Source organism: Rattus norvegicus, chromosome 8 (assembly GCF_021556685.1).
Source record: "Rattus norvegicus strain SHRSP/BbbUtx chromosome 8, alternate assembly SHRSP_T2T, whole genome shotgun sequence".
NCBI classification, from domain to species: Eukaryota; Metazoa; Chordata; class Mammalia; order Rodentia; family Muridae; genus Rattus; species Rattus norvegicus.
In genome coordinates, this window is record NC_141541.1 from 104,095,474 (window position 1) to 104,108,117 (window position 12,644).

The 12,644-nt window shown below is 40.6% G+C and overlaps 1 protein-coding gene across 4 annotated transcripts in view; it reads right to left on the reverse strand.

Annotated features, from left to right (window-relative positions):
- Nucleotides 1-11,302, reverse strand: part of Trpc1 (transient receptor potential cation channel, subfamily C, member 1) — a 45,055-nt gene extending 33,753 nt beyond the window's left edge. For 2 of the 4 annotated variants that reach the window (NM_053558.3, NM_001413355.1), the window contains 2 exon segments: nt 4,396-4,550; nt 10,606-11,293. In NM_053558.3, the coding sequence (NP_446010.2) occupies nt 4,396-4,550; nt 10,606-10,777 (327 nt within the window). In that variant the 5' untranslated portion in view covers nt 10,778-11,293. 4 annotated transcript variants of the gene reach the window in all.
- Nucleotides 11,303-12,644: the final 1,342 nt, after the last annotated feature.

A 12,644-nucleotide genomic window follows, 5' to 3' on the forward strand; every position in this document is an offset into this window, starting at 1 on the left:
AAATGTATTTGCCACACAGCCTTAAAAGCAGGCTGGCCTTGAACTTGTAAACCTCTTGCCTCCGATGTGTTGGGATTACTGGTATGAGCCATCACTCCCCATTTTAAGTATTCTCAAGGATTTGAAATCATACAATCCTCACTCGTTTTTCTCAATTTCTCAATAATCTGAGCATTTCCACTAAAACATATTCAACACACATACTTACTATGTCTTTGAAGGAATACTATATGTATCCCTTCTTGCCTCAGAACTTGCCTAGCAACTCCCACAGCTTCCTCCCACTCAGTGCTCAAAGCTAGTTCTTTCTAAACTTAACTCCCACTGCGCGGCACACAGTAACGCTCTGGGATACTCTGTAAGAACCAGGTCCTTCCTCCACCGGAGCGTCAGTCCCACATAGCCCGACTGTCAATATTCTCAATTGATGTACATCATGGTCCCTAAATCTATCAGTACTATACTTTGAAAGTCCCATGACTTTTTTCTCTCCCTTTGTGTCTTAATTTCTAAGCAAAAATTAATTAATTAATTAATTAATTAATTAATTAACTAAAATTTCCCTTTGGCTTTCACATCACCATTCAAACTAACCAAAAACTGTCAATAACTCATTTGATCTTTTAAAATACAACACCCTCTTTCCAGTGCCCTTTATTAAACATAAATGCTCCCCAAGAATGACTCCATGGTACTCTTTGCTCTGTAGTACCAGCCATTCTAAAGATATACAGGGTCACCATCCTTTTTATGACCCCTTGGTAATTGTCAGACAGCCCCAAACAAGCAAAGTTAGAGCCTGGAGATTGTACTCCTTCCCATCAAGCCTGACCTCTCTTCTCATTTGCTAGTTTTCTCTCCTAGTTACCCACATTTAAGATTAATAAAGCTCTTGGATTCCTCAAGCCCCCTTCATGATAGCTACGATCTCTCTTACAGCCACTCTTCCATTCACACCTTAATGTTCACCTGAAGTACTACAAAAATTGCTCACATGGGCCCTCCTGGTCTTCCTAGTCTTGTCTTAGCGTGATTACTATGTTCGTCTATCTAAAACACAATACATCTTTCACACTTCTATCAAAACGCATCAAAGATACCTTACTATAACATAAAACACAAATATTCACCCTCCCATTCAAGGCCTTTCCTATCAGTTTTATTTCAGCCATTTTCCTGAGAATTTCCTTTATATTACAAACCCAGTATTTTGTTTTAAAGACTGAATTCAATACCTCAAGAGACACATTTTACATATCTGCATACATTCTTTCCTGAATCCCTTGTTCCTCAAATACCTCTAAGTACTTGAGAGTAGACTTAGGTAACAGGAAGAACATGGGCTCTAGGGCCAGAACCCAGGTGCGGATTTCAAATCTGTCATTTACAGAGTAACTCTAGACAAGTCAATTATCTTTCTGAAGATCAGAAAGTCAAGCCCACTGGCACAAAACAGCACAAAGTTAACAATGTAAATATTTTTTATTTTTAAATTTTATTTTACAAACATGAGCGTTTTATCTTCATGTATGTCTGTTGTCTGTGAATCACATGTCTGTCTTGTGCCCTTAAAGGCCAGACGGGGGCACTGGATTTCCTGGTATTAGAGTTACAGAGAGATGGTAAAAATTGAACCAAGGTCCTCTATAAGAGCAAAGGCTGCTCCTACCCATTGAGCCATCTTTTCAGCCTAATGCTACTATTTCCAGGACGAGCTCAAAAGACATTTTTCCAGTGAAATCTTTGTTAAAATGTTTAAAATGTATTTTTTTAGGTGAGTGGTGGTGGCACTTGGGAGGCAGAGGCAGGTGGATCTCTGAGTTTGGGGACGGCCTGGTCTATAGAGCAAGTACCAGGCTACACACAGAAATTGTCTCAAAGGTGAGCAGCATGTGCATGTGAATGCGGGTGCTCATAGAGGTCCAAAGGCATCAGAGCCTCCCACAGCTGGAGTTATGAACTACTTGATGTAGATACTGAGAACAGAACTAGAGTCCTCTGCAAGAGTAGCAAGTGCTTCTATCCATCAAACCGTTTTTCCTGTTTCCATATATTAAAAAAAATAAATAAAAATAAGAGCCTCCTCCACCCCTTCAGTGCCAGGAATCAAATGCAGGGCTTCACACATGCTACACAGAAGCCAGTTTTCTTGATTGTTCCAACCCACAATAGTTTATTATTATTATTATTATTATTATTATTATTATTATTATTATTATTGCTAAGACATTTATGATGAAGTGCAAACATTTAAGTATAATTAGGGCTTTTCAAAGCAGCTCTACTGACATGAGGGTGAGATATGGTTTGGATGTTGCTGTACTAGCTCCCTGTGTGTTGTGGTATGTGCAGTAACATCAATAGCACTTACCCACAAGATAATCTGCCCACCAACTGTGAAACTAAAAATGTCTCCAGATACTGCCAAATATCCCTGGGTGCAGGCAAAGTTATTTGTTTGAGAACCACAGATACAACCCAAGATAAAACACCAAGTTTCCAGTTTTGTAACTGCAAACAATACACAAGCATCAAGCATTGTTACAACTCAGTACATAAAATACAGCCTTAGCTTTAAATCCCTTTGTAATCCACATGTGCGTTAGCTGTCTACTTAATTTTAAGATCCACTGGGAAGAAGGAAAATCTCTCTTACCCCTTTCCACCATCACAAGCAGCCAAAGGTCTCTGACATTTGTTGACTGACAGAATGAGACACAGGTAACTCAGACAGAATATGGAGAACTGGAAGGCGCATGGGGTTTGCAGTCAGAAGGTTAAATTCAAACCTTAGCTTTGCCTTTACTGATTTTATGACTCTGAGCCTTAGTTTTCTAATCTATAAAATAGAGTATCTGGATAGTCTGACTGTGATGTTCAAATGTGATCAAGAATATGAAAGAACCATGTGCACTGCAGAATTATTAGATACACAAAAACTGTGTATGTAAATATCGTTATTGCACCATAGCATTTCTTATCCCAAATCATCAGTGGCTTATTTCTTTATAACCTTAATTCCTAGGTAACTGAAGCTTATGCCTTTAAGTGTTTAACTTTAAATTTTAAATAATTTTAATGGGAGTTTTCTCCTTTTATAAGACACACACACATACACACGCACATACATACATACATATATGTGCTTTCATCTAAGGTGTTAGCTAGTGATATAATTTAACTTCCCTTACTGATGCTAACCCACTGTTAGAAAGCATAACCACCAAGCAGACATGCAGTGCTAACAATCTCTAATGAAGCAGTGTGAGTGGTCCCAGGCGTCATTTTGTCCAGCTACTGCTCTAACACCCCTTTCACTGCCTTTCTTTATTCTCTTCAGATGAGAAAAATAAAGAATTAAGTTAAAAATGAAATCTAAAATGAAAAAATATAGACTTTAAAGATGTGCTTTTCAACTACATTTAACTTTAGCAAAATTATTCTAGCAGCTCAGAAGCCCTTTGATTTAGTTTCTCGTATTCTAGAAAGCTAAGTGACTGGACACCCAATTCCCGTTTCTATACGGTGTGTGTGTGTCTGTGTGTCCGTGTGTCTGTGTGTGTGCACATGCATATATATACATATAGGCTTATATATCAGTCATGATACCATATTATAATATAAATAATAAGGATGTACCAAAAATCACCTACAGTAACTAAAACAATATGCTGTGAGTGCTTCCTGATGTAACTAAAAGGCTCTGCCTCATTACAGCTATAACAGAAGAGCCAGAGTTCCTATGCTATTTATCATGAGTGAGCCAAAAAGGGACAGGAAATGATGCTATTATTAGATTATATCTTCAAAATGTACATGCATGTCTGCTTCTCTACCTTAACTGATACAAAGACAAATGGAAAGTTCTACCCTCTCCGGTTGTAAAACACAGACCATTCATCTTTAGATGAAAGCAAACACTAAATTCCAAACAAAGAGGAAAACATAATAAAACTTAGAAAACCAAATTGAACTATAAACTGTTTTGTGAGGAACATTTATTCATGTGCCTATAAATAACACAGGTCACAGAAAAAGTCCTGTCCCCTGGCACTTCTAGAACACTTGTACTATTTTTAGGTATATAATACAAATAGTAATCCTATCAGTAATAAAAATAATGTCGTCATTAATAATTCCTGATAGTTTACTTCCGTCTAATGTAGGGAAAGGAAGCAGAAAAAATATGAATAAATTTATAATGTTACATTTTAAAAAGCTTACTCGGGTTTGCTTTGTAAACTTTTTAGTGGCTTAAAAATAAGTAGAAGATGAAAGACAGAGGAAGAAAGGAAACTGAAGCAAAGGAAAGGAGAGTAAGCTAGAAGGGGCATGAAAGCAAGGCACAGCTAACATTTCTTAGGAGCTACTGGATAAAATCATCTAGCCTTGTACCTGACAACCGTAGTCCAAAAGCAGCTGCAGTATATCCAAGCTTTCGTTTTCAATAGTTATGGTAACAGCATTTCTCCCAAGCACATCTACGCAATTTATGTTCAAGTCACCTGAACTGTTTTCCTCCAAAATCTTTTTAACCATATAATAGTCACCTAAATAACAATATACAAACATAATTTAATATTTAAGACATTAAGCAAGAATTCTATAAAGAAAATTTTATCCTGCTGAATTAAAAGATTAAAAATACCTAAACTTATTTTTGCTTTGCATGTGGACATGTGCACAGAAAATGTGAACATTTCCTGGAAAAAAAGTATATCTTGATAAAAATAATACAGATACAAGCAGCAAATATAAAACAGGAGTAGAAAAAGATAAATGTGTAGCATGTAATAAAAATCTCTAGTTTAAAATTCTTAACCTGATCGTATAAGGAGAAAAACTTACACAAGATAAGTAAAACAGTTTAATATAGAATACCCCAAAATACAGACTGGCAGCTACTATAGAAAAATAAAATGAAACTTAAAAAGAAATTAGTTTTAGATCTCAAATACATACACATTTACTCATGTATCAGATTGATTAAAATGGAGACCAGAGGTAGAAGATATTAGAAAGAGGAAAAGCATACATTTAAAACGTGATATGAACATGACCGTATGTACAATAAGGGCACCTAAATGTTCTTACTCCTCCCTCCTCCCTCCCCTCCCTCCACACCTCTTTCCCCTCCCTCCCTCTTACACACACACACACACACACACACACTTACACACTCTCACACACACACACATGTGCGCGCGCCATCTTGTTAAGGAAGATGAGGTGTAGAGTATTAATAATCAGAAAACACTCAGCTCACAAAAAGCCAAGTTGAGCCTATTATGACTACTTGATCTACCAGGAGCAGGTAGGTTGTCTTCTGCCACCACAAAATTGTCATTCCATGTGAGGAAAATGGGAATTGCTGTCACCAAAGGCCTATTATATTTGCCCACTAATGAGACTGTGAGGGGGGGAAAGTAAAGAAATAAAACCCAAGGGCAACTCTCCTTAGAGAAAGACAGCAGTGGGATAGTTGTTTCATTTTACTTTTGTAAACACAAAACAAACGGTTTTACATGTAGTTCCTCTTTAGATGTCTGTGAGTAAGATTGGACAGGATGATCAGAGTGAAAACTGGAGGGAGAGAAGAAGAATTTCATGATGCACAGAGAGAAAACATTAGACTAAATGAGTAAGAAAAACAATATTGCAACTAAGGTAGCAGATTTCATTTGTGAAAACTGAAAGCTTTCTATTATTTGCAATGTCTGCTAACAGTCCCTGTATATTTTAAAAGCTGAATAATAAGTCTTCTTGACAACACATCTCCTTAGGTCTCTCAAGAATAAAAAAGTAGTCATGAAATAACTCTCCCATAGCATCAATTAACATTTAAATCCCACTGATGAAGTGATGTTCTTAACTCTTCAGCTATACCAAGAGTGGCCAAATAATCCAGTAATCACTACTGCTAAAAAGTAACATTTAAAAATACTTCAGATAAATCTGACTCTAAGCATAGGGACAGGAAAATGCTACCCATAAAGCTTGCTCTGCTATTCGGGCATATCCAGGGGATCTACATCTAAGGTTATTTAGTCTCATTAATTCTGCCATACTTTCAGCCACTTCTTAACTGTTCCTTCATAACTACAGTTTATATTTGCAAGTCATTTAAGCGATATATCGTAGAGACAAGAAAGCTGTTCACTGTGAGGACGAATACACACTGTAGGAAAGAGGCAGCTAACAGCCCAGATGCCAGTAACAATGCCTGCTATGCCACATGATGTTGTTCCTGCCTAGGGAAACTGCTTGCAAGTCACATCTCCTGTCATGATATAGTTGTTCTTAAACTTTAATTTTATTTGTGTGTCTGTGAGAAGTATATGTGTGAATATTCCTGTCTATGTGGGTTCCAATGAGGGGCCTGGAGGTCCAGGATGGGCTTCCTCTACCTCCACCCTATCTCCCCAGCCCCTGCTAGTGGAGATCTCTCCCTGAGCTCAAAGTTCACTGATTGGCTAGACTGGCTCCCACCAAGCTCCAGGGATTTGCTTGCCCAGAGTTACAGACTCTTCAATACACTCTGCTTTTTACATGGAAGCTGGACAGTCAAACTCCTACCTTCAGGCTTGCACAGCAGGCACTTTATCTGCCAAGCTACCTCCCCAGCCACTAGATACTTGTCTTTGTTCAACAAAGAAAAAAGAAATATTTTTTTCAGTCGACTCCATAGCTACTGCACCAATGCAACAGCAAGTCATCTCAGCCCAATCTCTAGAGCATCTCCCATGCTCATTTCCCTGTCCCTGTGACACAGCTAACCCTCATCCAAACCGATACCACCCTTCTGGGCAGTGAAAGACTCTTGACTGATATGCCTACTGAAAAGTTTTCTCTTTGACCAAATCCTAAGCAAGCTAATGCTTCTTTCCCCCTCCCTACCAGGCTTCAATCATAGCCCATGAAGACTTGGACAAAACATTAACATGCTTTCTAACAGCTCTAGGTTGGATTACTAGCTTGACTCTCTATAAATGCATTCCCTGGAAAAGTCATGGCTGCCAATGTGTCACTCTCAGTTCATTTGAGCATTGAAGATGGAGGCCTGTTTACTGGCCCTTCTGAAAGGATAACCATCTAAGCCCCCTTAGTGCCAGATAGCAAGTCCACATTGGTTTCCCATAAATCAAGCACCCACTTTTTGTAAATTTTCCTTGCTGCTTTATAATTTTTCACTTCCCTGAAGCCCTACTCACACTCCTCTCTAACCCTTTAAACAACTAGTTTCCTTTATCCAAAATGAAGTTGGATTCAGTTCACACTGGGTTCTTTTCTGTGTTACTCATACAATGCTTTATACTTTAACAAAGGGGGTCAACAAAATTGTTCTGAAAAAGGGCCAGGCACTAAAATTTGCTACGTTTTGTGGGACATGGTATCTCAGTCACAAGTGTACTCAGACCCTTTCGCATCAAAGCAGACATAGAGCATATGGAAACTAATGAGGATGTGTTCCAATAAAACTTTTCATAGTTCATAGGATTTTCTTGTTATAAAACTTTTCTTTTAATTAGAAATATTCCCAAGTACTTAAAATATAAAATGTAAAAGCCAGACTTAGCTCACAGGCTTTGCAAAAAGAGTTAGATTTGGCTTAGGGATCAGTTAATCACCCATGTTCTAGCCCTTCCTCTTCAATCCATTCTGTTAAGTTCAAAGCATATTAATCTTAAAACTTGTGGCTTTCTAACATCCTCAATGGACACAAATTTTACTGGGCTCTATGAAATCCACTGGAAACTGGGCTAGCTATACTATATGTGATAATATGTATCTCAATGATAAATTTCCTCTGCCCAACTCCAATAAATCCTTGGGAGAAATACAGTAGATAAGTGTTACAATATCAGTTAGGAAAGATGATTCTCTATTTCCTCACTGGCTTCTCATTTGGCTTTCCAACATATGGTGATAAATTTCACCATTACTGAAATGACAACAGCATTAATGTTGATCAGTTTTGCTACATGCGGTGGCTCATGCCTATAATTCCAGCACCCAGGAGGCAGAAGCAGAAGGGCTGCTGCACCTTTGAGGCCAGCCCAGGCTACTTACATAGTGATTACAGACCAAGATGGACTACAGACCCAAACCAGATTTGAGGATAGTTGTGAAGTGTGGAAACCTTCTGTGTTTAAAAAAAATGTATAAATCTTTTCAAACCAACTTGCTACAAAATACATTCAACATGGAATTATAACATTCTATTTATAATATCTCCACTTATTATTAAAAAAGATTAAGAAAAAGCATTGGAACCAAAGAAATCCTACTGAAACTCATAAGTAAATGCTTTGGTGCAGGAATGGTAGGGTCCTAATGTTCACTTTGGCTTTTTAATGTTATGAGTTATTGCCTCTAAGTACATTTGAACTTCTCATTTCCTGTATTAAACTATCACTCCTAGTCTTAAGCTTCTCAGCATCATTAAATTTGGTGGAATCCGTCTGAAGTTTATAATACTAGGGGCAAGAGAAACTCGGATTAAAACAGTGCTCGTGCCTTCACATTTAACCTTTAAACGTCCTTCAGCCTCATAACACACGATGTCCTGATGGTTCACGTGGGTAATTTGCTTTTAACTTCCCAGGAGAGAGAGAACTAGGGATGTCCTACCTTCCAAATCTCGTCTAGGCCACTTAAGTTAAACTGAACATTGGCTCAGTGAGATCTATTATGTACATAAACATACATTTTTGCCCTCACTGTTCCTCACTACTGTACATAAAGAAAACATCTTTATTACAAAAAAAAATCCTAATGAAGTCAGTAAGTTGACATCAGTAACTCATTGATAGAGCTCTTTGTCCAATGCCTTAAAACAATTAAGAACTTCATGTATATATTTTGATAGCATGGCAAGGAGCAGCAAGCTAAAAATAATCAACAGAAACACACCATGAGGTCAGTAGATGTGCCAGCAAGGCAGCTAGCTGCTCCACCATCCGCATTAAAACAACTGTGAACCACTTCCCAGGGTACACATCTCAACTGGTGCATTCTACAGCTTTGGTGATTAACAAAATTTCTGCTTAAGTTCTGTAACGAGTGACCCTTGTGAGCTATACAGAAAATACTTGCTAATTACACTCTCATCACCTCTCCTTTATGCAAATTATTTCCCTCATCATACACATCTTTATATTAGCTGCTGACTACCAATTACAACTTCTCAACAATACTCAGGATTCTGCTTTTTAATTGCCCAAACCACTCTCCTCCCTAACCTCACACCCTTCAAATCTCCTCCCAAATAGGGAAAACAGAAAGTCCCACTAAAGATATTAAGGAAGGTGTTAATACAACAGCGGCCGTATATTCTCCAGGAAATATAGCACATTTTGAAAGCATCCTGAGCCCTGAGGTATGCAAAGCAGCTATAGAAACTTAATCAAAGCATCCTTCCTTGCAATGTAGGGAGCCTACCACAAAGGTGACAGAGGACAATTAGGATGAATCCAGGGGACAAATAAAAGTCTGTCCTCCCCATTCATCCCATCTCTAACTCCTTGGTGAAATTGTTAAGAAGGGATTGCTTTTTGGCCTGGCTAAGATTAAGCGTAGTCATGTAAAACAAACAAACAAACAAACCTGTTCCAAATGCTTTAAAAAGTTTAGGGAGATGTTGTTGACTTCACTATATGTGAATAAAAACAAAAACGTCTGTCACTAGTTTTCCCATAGTGTGAGCTGGCCTCCAGAAGTAGGTTTCAGAAGTCTACATGGTTCCAACAAAGTTGTCCCAAATAAACACAAGACTTTCAACATCCAACTGCTTAATTGAGGAATGAGAGTGTTTTAATACTTTTTTTTTTCAGGCAGGAGATAAAAGCAATCTGAGAGCAATCAAGTCCCCACTCCCCCACCACTTGAAACCACGATTGTCTTTTCATGTGGGCATAAACTGGTCAGTTTCTACATTCAAAAACTGCATGTTCCACATTATTTTGCCCACACTTACTTCTTTTTTTTTTCTTACTACCTTTGCCTCCTTCCAACTCTCTGAAGCAATAAACCTTTCTCCCTAATAAATATCAACACTCAAGGGGGTTCCAGAAATTTGGGGAAAGTTCGTGTCTTTTTTCGTGTCTAGCCTTATTTCGTATTATTTTGTGTTTAGGATAATGGGATACCACTCAACTGTAACAGGCTAAGGCACTCGCTGGCAGATGCTAAACCGAAGGAAAAGTCTTTAAAAAAAACAAAACAAAACAAAAAAAAAAACCTACAAGGTGACAGCCCATAAATCAGAGAAATCATAAGGGAAATTGGTAGAATTTTCGGATTAGAAGGTCCAAAACTAGCCTCTGGCTCCAAAGGAAGAAGTAACTCCAAACTAGAGTTTATCAGTGACAGAAGTGGAGAAACTTTGGGATCAAGACTCCCGCCTGCGGGAGTCCACCACCCCCGCCCTACCTGCCTGCTGCTCCAGCTCAATTAGGCAGAAGTCCTGCGGGCTGCACTGATGTGGGAACAGCCGCTGCACGCAAGAAAAAAGCCAGAGTGCCAGGAGTAAGTTGAGGCAGGGACCGAAGCCAGGGAATGGGTGCTAGGGGTGTCCTGAGGTGGCGAAGGGGGCCTAGCTCTCACCCTTGTCGCACGCCAGCAAGAAAAGCTTCTCATTCAAGGTGTTCTCCTCCTTCACCTCTCGCACATCCTTCAGCGCCATCACTTCGCTGGGCGATGAGGAGGATGGGGAGGAAGGCAGGGAGGAGGAGGAGACGCCAGAGAGGTCCGTGCTCGGGTACAGGGCCGCCATCATCGCGGCCCAGGACGGGGGCAGGCCAGGAGAGGGAGGCGGGGCCCCCATGGGCGCCGACCCCGACCCCGACCCAGAGCTGCTGGAAAACGGGTGAGTCGTTCCCACGGCCACATCTGTGTGCGGCCCGTTGGCCCCGAAGGGCGTCGCCTCGCCCCGGAACCAGCATTCGCCCTCCACCGACAGCCCCAGGTTGGTGGCCGCACTGGCGCGGCCCCGGGGCCAGCGCCCTCTGCCCAGCCGCCGGCGCCCCGGTCGAGCTGGTCCGCGCCCGTCCGGGGACGACAGAGTGGAGCGCGCCAGGGCGGCAGCCGAGCGCGGGGCCGTGCCAGGAGCCGCAGGGGCCGCGCAGGAGGCGGCCCGGCCTGGGAGGGAGTGAGGAGGCCGCCGGCCGGCGGAGGAGCTCGGCGGAGCGCTTTGCAGTACGTCTGGCTCCGGAGCTGTGGGAACCGCTGGCCCAGCAGCACCCGCAGGAGACAGAGGTTCGCGGCTTTCTCCTCACGTCATCCTCAGCCCCGCGGAGGCGACGACACCGGGGCGGGGCCTGCGAGGGAGCCGGGCTCGGGGGCGGGGTCTGTAGGGGCTGGGTGAGGCAGGGCGGGGCTTCAGGGCTGACGCGCCTCTCTGGTCGGTCGCCTAGCATCCTGGGCGCGTCTGCAGCGTCTTTGAGCACCTGAGCGCCGTGATGGTGCTGCTGCAGCACAGAAAGTAAATACACTGCAGTGTGCCGCGGAGCTTCTGAGGGATTAACATTTACTTGAAATCCCTTACGGAATTGTCCTAAAGCCTGGCCAAGCAACCTGATTTGGGAGTTTGTGTTTACATTCTCCTTGCTCCTAAAAGCCGTTTAGGAAATAATCTTCGTGATTTAGTATGGTCTAATATTCCTGATATTTTTAAAGTCACTACATATGTATTTGCATCTAAGTTAAAGGCGACCATAACTGTTACATAAGCTCAGTTTAGGACTTACTCTCCATACAGGTCCTTTCACTGGATTTGTTACATTTAATCACAACTAATTTTAAGAGGTATGTTATTTAGACAACAGCTGTCTGACATTCAGCAAATGTGACTTGAAAACTACATCTTTTCAATAATTTTGTATTGCTTTCTGCAGTCAACGCTAGAGGGAAAATCTGAACTCTAAGGTTTAGATTTTTAAAGCAATAGATAAATGTACTCAAATTTGAGGGGAATACTTCCTCTCCCATTCAGACTGCTTTGTTCCATTACTTTCTCTTTCAACATTTAATTTCCTAATTTTTAAACCAATGTTCTTTCTAGGTTTCTCTAAAAGCCTTTGATGCCAAAGTCATTTTTTCAAACATTTTCTGTGTTTAACATAAACGATGATCTCAAGTTGTTCTAGTTTTTGTCTAGAATCTCTGCCATTGTCCTGTAATGTTTAATACAGTTCTAAATGTATGTATTTGGTGAAATTTCCAAGATGCTCAAGGTGAGACCAGTGGAAGAGAGGAACACTTTTACTTCTGTATATGCACTTCTGTTGTTGCTCAGCAAAACATTTAGTCAGTAGCAGAACTCTAACTCTGACCCATCCAAAATTTCAGTATTTGAAGTAACAAACTCAAATGATAAAAGAACTCAGGGTTCTTAGCTCAGTGGTTCTTAGCTCTAGCACTTGCCTAGGAAGAGCAAGGCCCTGGGTTCGGTCCCCAGCTCCCAAAAAAAGAAAAAAAAGAAAAAAGAAAAAAAAGAACTCACAGCCATACAAAGATTCTTTATCCAAAGAACTCATATGGGACTGGATTAATTTCTAAGATTAGAGGGCATTCCAACCCCCTCTGGTGGTAATCTTAGGAAACCTTCCAAAGCATTAGAGAACCTACTTCAGGCAAACTGGTGT